At 66.4% G+C, this 9,496-nt stretch overlaps 4 protein-coding genes across 4 annotated transcripts in view; 1 reads left to right on the plus strand and 3 right to left on the minus strand.

Annotated features, from left to right (window-relative positions):
- Window positions 1-1,089: 1,089 nt before the first annotated feature.
- EMIHUDRAFT_223789 (hypothetical protein) lies at window positions 1,090-1,536 on the minus strand (the record flags this gene model as incomplete). Its single annotated transcript, XM_005791637.1, has 1 exon — window positions 1,090-1,536. The coding sequence occupies one exon, from the start codon at window positions 1,534-1,536 to the stop codon at window positions 1,090-1,092; it is 447 nt and encodes a 148-aa protein (XP_005791694.1).
- Window positions 1,537-1,630: 94 nt separating this feature from the next.
- On the minus strand, window positions 1,631-2,110 carry EMIHUDRAFT_223790 (hypothetical protein; the record flags this gene model as incomplete). The annotated part of the gene is made up of 1 exon (XM_005791638.1): window positions 1,631-2,110. One exon carries the CDS (start codon window positions 2,108-2,110, stop codon window positions 1,631-1,633), a length of 480 nt encoding a protein of 159 aa, XP_005791695.1.
- A 2,184-nt stretch (window positions 2,111-4,294) lies between these two features.
- On the minus strand, window positions 4,295-4,969 carry EMIHUDRAFT_70027 (hypothetical protein; the record flags this gene model as incomplete). Its single annotated transcript, XM_005791639.1, has 2 exons — window positions 4,295-4,813; window positions 4,916-4,969. The coding sequence occupies 2 exons, from the start codon at window positions 4,967-4,969 to the stop codon at window positions 4,295-4,297; spliced, it is 573 nt and encodes a 190-aa protein (XP_005791696.1).
- Window positions 4,970-7,743: 2,774 nt separating this feature from the next.
- The window catches only part of EMIHUDRAFT_466716 (hypothetical protein), a 5,418-nt gene continuing 3,665 nt past the window's right edge, over window positions 7,744-9,496 (plus strand). Inside the window, exons 1-2 of the mRNA XM_005791640.1 lie at window positions 7,744-8,611; window positions 9,289-9,344. Of these exons, the coding sequence (XP_005791697.1) occupies window positions 7,792-8,611; window positions 9,289-9,344 (876 nt within the window). The 5' untranslated portion in view covers window positions 7,744-7,791. The remainder of the gene's footprint in view (window positions 8,612-9,288; window positions 9,345-9,496) is intronic.

Here is a 9,496-nt window from a genome sequence, read left to right on the forward strand (position 1 = left end):
CGGGCGCCGCGCCGCGCGCTGCAGAGGCGGCGGGCGGCACCGCCCTGGTCGTGCCGGCTGCCGCCCTCGCCCCGCTGCTCGTGAGTCGAGACGCCGCGGTCGCCGCCGCTTGCGAGGAGGGGGCTAGTGAGGAGGGGGCTGGTGCCGGCGCCGGGGGATGGCGGCTGAGCCGTCTGCTGCGCAGCGACTTCCCGCCGACTCCCAGCGACGGCCCGCCGACTCCCAGCGACGGCGCGGCCGCCGTGCTTGCAGTGGCCGCTTGTGCGCCTGTCGCGAGCGAGGGGGTGGGCTGCATCGGCGAGGCGATCGCGGGGCTCGTGCGAGGAGTCGAGGCCGACGAGGACACCGACGAGGGCAGCGCAGGCCAGCGCGTGGTTGGGTGGGCGGTTGCGACGCCGGGGCTCGGCACTGGCCCTCCCGGCGGCCTCGTGGCGGACGCTTTCGCGGCGGCGCCCGCCGCCGCGCCCCCGCTCGAGCCCGACGCCGCGCGCGCGCTCGTTGGGCGGCCGGGCGAGGCGTGGCGGTTGGTCCTCTGCCTCGACTTGCTCGCGAGCGCGCCAGGGGTGGCTCCGTCTGTGGGCGCTCACGTCTTCTGCGGGAACGGAGAGCACGGGGCGGTCTTTGCCCCCGTCGGGGTTGTGCTGGGGTAGGCCACATGGTGGCGTTGTCTCCGTGTCCGCGCGCTTGGCACGTTGCATGACCACAATGCGGGACCGCGTTGTGACGCGGCGCTTCGGCGCCCGCCGCGCGCGCGTTCGGGTTCGCGGTTCGGACCGTATTCGGAACGGCGGGGAGACAGAGCTCAGTGGGTGGTCAGTGAATCCCGCTCCGAGCCTCCCTACTTTCATTTTTGTGTGTCGTCGATCTTTTGGAAATGTGAAATACTTGGAACATGCTACATGGAAGTTGGATCTCTCCGATCACATCGGCCCCGCGCGGCGCCCCGGCGGTGGGGGCTGTGCCTCTGAGGCACCTGACAGTGCCTGACAGAGAGTGCCCGACAGCCCGACAGATCACCTCACTGCACCTGACAGCCTGACAGCCAGGGCTCAGGGTGGGGCGGTTGTGGGGGCTACGGAGATATCATAGTCAGAGTACAGCAGGCGGCGAGTGCAGCCTTGTCCGAAGAAGGTCGCACGCGGCCTGCCCTACTGACGCCGTGGTGGGAAGGCTGAGCCGCCTGGCATAGTTGTTGTTAAGGCTTCCCAGAAGCCGCACACCCACCTTGCGACTGAGGCTTTCGAGGGACGCGAGAGCGTGCCGCTTGTCGTCCTCGGACAGGCCCCGCACACGGTCGGCTATTCGGCACGCGAGCGCCGGCGCGCACGTTTGCCACTCGTCGTACATCCGCGCCGGTATCCACGCAGACCGCTCTCCGCGTGCGGCCACTTCGATCAAGACGCCAAACAAAGCGAGCGCCGGCTCACAGAGCGGTATCCGCAGGAGGACGTCGTTGGCCAGAAGGCGCCAGCTGGTGGCAGCCTCCTCGCCCACAGCCATCAGCCAGCCCAGCAGCCCGACAAGGTCCTCGAGCATAGCTTCTCGCAAGATCAGCGAGAGTGGCCTTCTCCCCCCGCCTAGCATAGCTTCTCGCATGATAAAGCGAGAGCCGCCTTCCCCCCCCCCCGCCTCATGACACGCCCGCGCCTGCGCTGCCCGTCTCAGCTGCCGCCTCGCCCTCCGCATCCACGCCAGAGAGGGTAGTGTCGGCGAGAGCGAGCGCGTCCGCGCTCGTTTGGCACATGCGTGCGGCGAGCTCGGCGAGCTCTTCGCGCGGCAGATCGTCCAGGCGCGCGACGCGGGGCGCCGCGGTGACATGCACCGAGCAGCGGCGGAGGAGCTTTCGAGGCTCGCACAGCAGCATCACGAAGGCTGCCTTCTTATCCGCTTCGGGCGGCAGCCGCCCCTGCACGCCGAACGCCGACAGCAGCTCCTGCCAAACGCTGCTCGTCCTGTCAATTCCATCGACTGCATCGCGCCACAACTTGCAGACGCGGCGGAGCGCAAAGAGGAGAGTGGGAGAGGCCGACACGCGCGCCACGACGGGGAGAATGTCCACATCGATGACGTCCAGAGCGAGCAGCGGCTCACGATCGGGCTCGGCGGACATCAGAGGGTGAACCAGGGCTCGACCTCACCTACCGCCAAGCAACATTTTTCTTGAGATCCCTTTACAACTGTAGCACTCGATTGGGTCGATTCCGCGTGGTACGGGACCCCTCGATCGTCTCGCCCTCCCTCGTGCAAGCCCCGCAGAGGTGCGGGCGAGAGGGCGGCCCGAGCCCGAAAGGGCCCGCCCTCGACCTTGCTCTACATGGTAACGCTAACGGATAGAAGAGAAACTATGGACCGGGACACGCTGTGGTTCAGACGTCCCTCGCTGGTGTGTTCATTGGGGGGGGGTCATAACAAACACGGTACAGGATCGAGGTGCACGCTGCGGAAGCAGCGTCGGCCCCCCTCTCCCCGACGGCGATGGCGGTGTGACAACCGATCGAGCTACAAGAGGAATTTGCTCAGCAAGATCAGGGTGAACGGAGCAGTACCTCACTTCCTCAAGATCCCTTGCCTCGCTAAGTCTTTAGCGCCAGGTCTGACGAGCTGGGCTTGTGGCGCTCAGCTAGGTCATGCACACCCTCAGGGCGGAGCCGAGCGCGGAGCCGAGCGAGCCGAGTGGAGCCGAGTGGAGCCGAGTGTGGAGCCGAGGGGAGCCGAGCGGAGCCGAGCGGAGCCGGGCGGAGCCGGGCGGAGCCGAGGGAGCGGAGCCGAGTCGGGCGAGTGGAGCCGAGCGGACAGCGGAGCCGAGCGGAGCGAGTGCGAGTGGAGCCGAACACGGAACAGAGCTGCCACCGGCACCAACCACCATCTCGCATCTGGCGCTTAAGACTTTAGAAACGCAAGGGAGCTCCTTCTCTTAAACTTAATTTGGCTGTGAACAAGTGAACATCTTGCTTTTTCTTAAAGTTACAGGCGGCTCGACCTTGATTTTTGTGTGCCGATTTTTCTCTCATTTTCCTTCCATAAAGATTAAAGTACAGTGCTTCTTAGCCCCCCGGCCCTAGATGTGAGGTTACCGACTGCACTCCAAGTGCACCAAGGGCGCTATGCCTATGGACAGTGTGGCCACCGTGTTTGACCTGTGCAAGCAGCTGGTCGTGTCCCACATACCGACGCCGGCTATAGTCCCACGTGGGTGCGCGATCGCACGCGGTCGGCGACGAGGCGGGCCAGCTCGATCGCCACGAGGGCGGCGGCGTAGCCCCAGCCACCGATCGCGCGAAGCAGCTCGCTGCCGGCGAAGGCGCCCATCGCAGCTGCCCCTGTGAGCGTGCCCACAACGGCGGCGAGGGTGCGCGCCAGCGGCGGCGATATAGGTGCCGGGTTGCCGTCCCGGTCGACGCGCGAGGCCGCGTAGCCGCACGCCCAGCACGCGGCGTGTGCGGCGAGCATGCACGAGGCGCCGAGACAGGCGCCGCCGTTCCGGAGCATGAGGGCGGCGCCCGCCGCGTCCGCAGCGACGCGTGAGCGCACGAAGCAGGCCCAGTTCTGGCACGCGCGGAGCTTCGCCTGCGCCTGCGCTCGCGCCTCGCGCTGCGCTTCGTCCTCCGCGCCGAGGTTGTGAACAAAGTTATCGACGAGCACCGCCGCGGGAGAGGCCTCTATCAGGTCGTCCACGGCCAGCGCGGTGGCGCGGTTGGAGGCGGCGACGTCTCGGCTAGCCGACGGGCCAAAGTCGCACAGCAGCGCAAAGCCTGTCGCGCCGAGGACGGCGCGCTCGAACGCAACGCTGCCGCCGAGCGAGACGGCCATCAGAACGCCGGCGGCGGCACCGTAGGACAGCGCGATGGGAGTGCTCCCGCTGGCGCGTGCGCTGCCGGCGCCAGACGTTGCACCCACCCCGTCCATGCGTGGGCTCACGGCCCGGTCCATGCGCGGGCTCACGGAGAGATGGAATGCGGGAGCAGCGGCACTCCACGAGCAGACGACAGCGCAGGACGCGAGCGACAGCACATGCATGATGTACACAATTTTTCAGGAACATGTGCCGTCGCTGCACGATCTTGGTGCGAGGGATCACTCAATCCGTCCCCTCCCCGCGTGGTCGCTACCCGACACTAGAAGAGGAGCAAGAGTTGGGGCTGCGGCTACGGCTGCGGCTGCGGGAGGGGCTATGGTCGCGGGAGAGCCGCTGCGCCGCGTGGGCGCGCCTACACCGCACTTGCTCCGCTCGCCACCTCTCGCACACAACAGCACACAACGAAGATTGCTACGATAAAAAAAAACTTACCCAGCACTACCGCCGCTTGCCCGGCTTCAGCCGCACCACCTCGTCCACGTAGCGCACGCCCTTGCCCTTGTACGCGTCGGGCGGGCGGAACCTCCGGATCTGCGCCGCCACCATCCCGACCTGCCGCTTGCGGAAGCCAAAGACGGCGATCGTGGTCTGCGTCGGGCACGAGATCTCGATGCCCGGCGGGACGGGCAGCTGCAGCTCGTTGGTGAAGCCCAGCCGCAGCACCAGCGTCTCGACCGGGTACAGGGCGCCGTCCGCCTTTTCGATCCGCGCGCGGAAGCCGACGCCCTGCAGCTCGAGGTCCTTGCGGAAGCCCTGCGAGACGCCGCGCACGGCGTTGGCGATGTACGACTTTGTCGTCCCCCACATCGTCTTGCCCAGCCGTGTCGTGCCGCCGCACTTTGCGCTGACTTGCAGCGTCTCGGCGTCCGGCTGCGCCACGTCCACGAACGAGTGCACCGGGACGGCGATCTCGCCCAGGGGGCCGTTCACGACCACGCGGTGCGGCGTGCCGAACGCCTGGAACGAGTCTTTGTCTGGCCGCCGCTTCATCATCTGCCGCAGCCGGTGCGCAGTCGGCGGCTTGATCGGGTGCAGCGAGCCGGCCGCGTACGGCTCGACCCGGACGCTGACCGCCTCGGGCAGCTTGACCGGGACGCGCCCGATCCTCGACATGCAGCGGACGCGGCCGTGCGACAGCCCGAGGGCCCCGCGCGCGGAGCGGAGCAGCATGGTGCCGCGCACAGGCGTCGGAACGCGACGAGAGACTCCCTCGGCGCCGAGAAGAGTGCAGAAAGAATTTTCACACGCCGCGTGTGCACCTTGCTCATCGGCGACGGCTAGCGCATCACACTCCTCTCCTTAAAATCCCTGTGTGGTGGCGGCGTGCCGTACTCCCATCCCTCTCTTGGGTTGTCTGTTTTCTTTCTTTCTTTCTTTTCATCCATGGCAAGCAGTGGGCGTCAGAAGACTCGTCCTTGCTCGAGGAGAGCTCGATAGACTCGAGGGGCCAGGATATGCAGCAAGGAGGGCAGAGCTGCGCCGAGCAGCGAGAGCAAGGGAGCGGCAGGCGGCGGCGCCGTCGCAGGACGAGGCAGAGGAGAGCGACGCGACAGAGGAAGAAGCGACAAGGGAGACCACGACGAGAAGGGGGCGACCGCGAGGTGGCACGAAGGTTGAAGCGAGAAAGAGAATTTTGCTCTGCACAGTGCTCCCCATGTGTTCTCGAGGCGTGCCGTCCTCCCATCCCTCCCTTGGGTTGTCTGTTTTCTTTCTTTCTTTCTGTGTTCTCGAGGTTCTCGAGGTGGATATCCTTTGGCCGCGTTGGGTAGCGAATGTGTGTGTGTCGTGCCAGTGTCTGGTGTCTGCTAGCTCCGAGTAGAGGGGGCGTTCCGCTGCTAGGGGAAACCCGGAGCGCGGTACTAGCCGCCTCGCGCCTCCGGTGACCCGTGATTATTTACTTTATGGCCCCTTCCCTGCGAACGTGCACCCCCCAGGGCTAGGGCTTTCTTGCCCGCAACCCGATGCCAATCATCCGGCCCGCTGGGTGCGCTTCTCAGCTCCCCCAGCCCTGGGTGTGCGGTTGATAACTGCACTGAGGACTCCAAGTGCTCCAAGTTGCTCCTCTCACGACACTGGGAAAGATGATTGCCTTCCTAACTTCGAGCGGATAGAATTTGCCACAGGCTCAGGAAGAGAGGTTTCCCAGTCGTGCGAGGAAAGAGAATTCAACCATGGCGGGGTCTCTCTCACCGACACAGGTTCGAAAAAGGTACCAAAACTATCTAAAACTCCCAAAAAGGAGCACAGCGAGGAAAGAGATTTTAGGGATCGAAAGAGAAGCGGCCGTGATAATACGCCCACCTAACGCTCTCTCTCTCTCTCTCTCTCTCTCTCTCTCTCTCTCCCTCTCTCTCTCTCTCACACACACACACACACACACACACACACACACACACACACACACACACACACACACACACACACATGACAAGTGATCGGCAGCGTCGGTGGGAATATAGGGTACCGGTAGAGAGGCCGGGGGCCCGTCCACGCCCCCCCCGGGGGCAACTATAGGCGACACCGGCACCCCCCACTGTGGTGTCGAATGTAAGAGGCCGTCTGCGGCTTGCTTGTTCTTGGCTTCCTATATAGGGATGCTTTCACGGGCGGGAGTGAACCAGCGCGGAGTGACAAGCCATGGACAAGCCGAGAGAAAAGAAGAAGCGCGCCCGTGTTAGCGCGAGCGAGAGGGTTTCACAGTCGAAGTGTGGCGTCGGAGACTCCGAAAATCAGAGCAAGCCCCCGCGCCTTCCTCAGAGAGAGAGTTTGTGTTGTTCCTCAGTACAGAGCTCAGACCTCAGTGAGGCTTCACCGTCAGGCTCCAGGCCACCAGACAACCAAAACAAACCGTTCATGTACCGTTGGCACCGAACGATTGCCAACATGCAGGCGCTAGCCCGCGATATCGCGGAGTGCGGAGACACCGTCGGAGACGACGCGATAGACGTGGATCAAGGAACGACGAGACGACAAGACAAAGACGGACGTCACGCACGCCCCCGCACGCCCCCCGCACGCCCCGCGCACGCCCCGCGCACGCCCCGCGCACGCCCCGCGCACGCCCCGCGCACGCCCCGCGCACGCCCCGCGCACGCCCCGCGCACGCCCCGCGCACGCCCCGCGCACGCCCCGCGCACGCCCCGCGCACGCCCCGCGCACGCCCCGCGCACGCCCCGCGCACGCCCCGCGCACGCCCCGCGCACGCCCCGCGCACGCCCCGCGCACGCCCCGCGCACGCCCCGCGCACGCCCCGCGCACGCCCCGCGCACGCCCCGCGCACGCCCCGCGCACGCCCCACTACGCGGCACTGCCCAGGTTCCCTCACGCTCAGATTCCCTCACACTCAGATTCCCTCACGCTCAGATTCCGTGCAAGGGGGTGCCGAGGTATGCCGCAGGCCGGGATGGAGTGAGATCTTGCGGGGCAGGGCGTGGGCTAGTGCGCGAGGGCGCAGGCAAGTGCCCGAGGGCATGGGGGTGGGCGCCACCCTGGGGCTACCCGTAGCATTGTCGGCTCAGTGATGGGTATCCTAAGCAGATCAAGCTTCGAGGCAGACGACATGGCCGGCTCGCTCAAGGGGATGGACCAGAAAGGATCCATGGTGCTATGTATGACCCAATTAATTGGTACGCTCAATGCCAGCTCATGAGCTCAATGCGCGCCTACTTGTGTTGGTTGGTGTTGGTGTGTTGGAGAGAGTTTGTGTTGTTGTGTTGGTGGCGTCGCCCGCCACTGCAGCCATGGATGATGCGTGTGGTTGGTGGACGAACGAACGAACGACAAACAACAAAGGAAGAGGCGCTCGCTCGCCGACGCCGCCCCACATACACCGTCCGGTCCGTGTTACTCGAGTAGCACATTGGCGCAGATTTCTCACCCTGGCTCAACGCCGTTTGTTGTGCCGGTGATTGCCCTTGTTGGGCGCAGCCGCCGCGATGCGGTCCGCCCTGCTGCGGTCGCGTGGCCTGCTGCCCGGGCTGGCCTCGTCCGGCGCCAGCCGTCTGCGGAGCGCCATGGCGACGCCCAAGCTGCGGCTCGAGCCTCAGCTCGAGGCGGTGCTCTCTCGCTTCCGCGCCTCGACCAAAGGAGACGGCAGGCCAAAGGAGGAGGTGTCATCGCGGCTGGTGGAGGAGTTCGAGCGGCTGCAGAGCCGCAAGGTGCAGCGGGTCCTCCTCGTCTGCTCCGACTACGACTCGTACACCTTCGAGCAGGACGGGCTGCTCACGGAGCTGGTTGACGAGGAGTACGCCGAGAGCGGGCTGACCAAGCCGCCGACGATCGAGCGCGTCTCGACGCCGGAGGCGGCGCTCGCGCGGGTGCGCGCCGACCCGACCAACTTCGACATGATCATCACGCTCCTCCGCAGCGAGGGCCGCACGATGAACACGGGCGAGTTCGTCTCGTCGGTGCAGCAAGTCAACCCGGCGCTGCCGATCGGGCTGCTCGCGCTCTCGCCGTCGGAGCTGACGGCGATCGACTCGCGCATCGACCGCAACCTGCGCATCAACGTCAACAAGCGCCTCATGTGGGAGACTGGCGACGCCGCCCTCAAGGCGGGCACGGCGGCCGTCGACAGCCGCGCAGGCAGCTCCGCGCGCGTCGCAGACGCTTGGGTGTGGCCCTTTGTCTGGCAAGGGAACGTGTCGCTCTTCACCGCGATGTTCAAGGCGGTGGAGGACCGGCTCAACGCGGCCAACGACTCGGAGTACGGCGTCCAGTCCATCCTGCTCGTCGAGGACAACGTCAAGTTTTACAGTGCGAGAGCCTGCGAGACACCTCCGAGACACCTCCGAGACACCTCCGAGATACCTCCGAGATACCTCCGAGACACCTCCGAGTCACCTCCTCGTCGAGGACAACTCTCCCACTGCGCGCAACAGCGCGGCGAGACAGCGCCGCTCGCCCCGCCCGCCACGCCCGCCATCGCCGCAGCGCGCCGCCGCCGTCGGGACCGCCCCGAGAGCAAGCCATCTAGAGCAAGCCCTCTTCCCCGCGCCTTGAGGCTCGTACCTGCCCACCCTCTACCTCGAGCTCTGGAAGCAGAACCAGTCGCTGCGCGGCGAGACGATGACCCTCCGCGAGCGCATGCTCCGGATGAAGTCGCGTCCAAAGGCGAGATGCGGCCGAGATGCGGCCGAGATGCGGCCGAGATGCGGCCGAGATGCGGGCGCCGCTGCAGCGCCTCCGGCATGCCCTCGCCCCGGCAGGTGCTGCTCTGCACAAACTTCGAGGAGGCTGCCGACATCTACTCGCGCTACTCGGACAACATCATCGGACTCATCACCGACGCTGGCAGCCCAGCCCGCCTGGCCCAGCCATGCCTGCCCAGCCCGCCTGCGCCCGCCTGGCCCAGCCCCGCCGCCCGGTGCGTGCAGGGGTGAGCGCGGTAGACCTCCCCCCCCCTACCCCCCCTCCGGCCCGCCCTCTCGCAGGCTTCCCGCGCGACGGCGAGCACGACCCCTTCGCCGGAGTCAGCTTCGCAGAGCATGTCCTCTCCGACCGGCGCCTGCCCCGCCCCCCCGCACGGCGGCTCCGTCGTTGTCTCTGCGGCCTCTTCCCTGGGCTCTGTCTGCGTCCCTGTGCCGCAGCCTGTCCCGGCCGCGCGAGGGCAACCGTCACCCCGAGCCGTCTGGTCGAACG

This window comes from Emiliania huxleyi (genome assembly GCF_000372725.1).
Source record: "Emiliania huxleyi CCMP1516 unplaced genomic scaffold EMIHUscaffold_111, whole genome shotgun sequence".
Classification (NCBI taxonomy): Eukaryota; Haptophyta; order Isochrysidales; family Noelaerhabdaceae; genus Emiliania; species Emiliania huxleyi.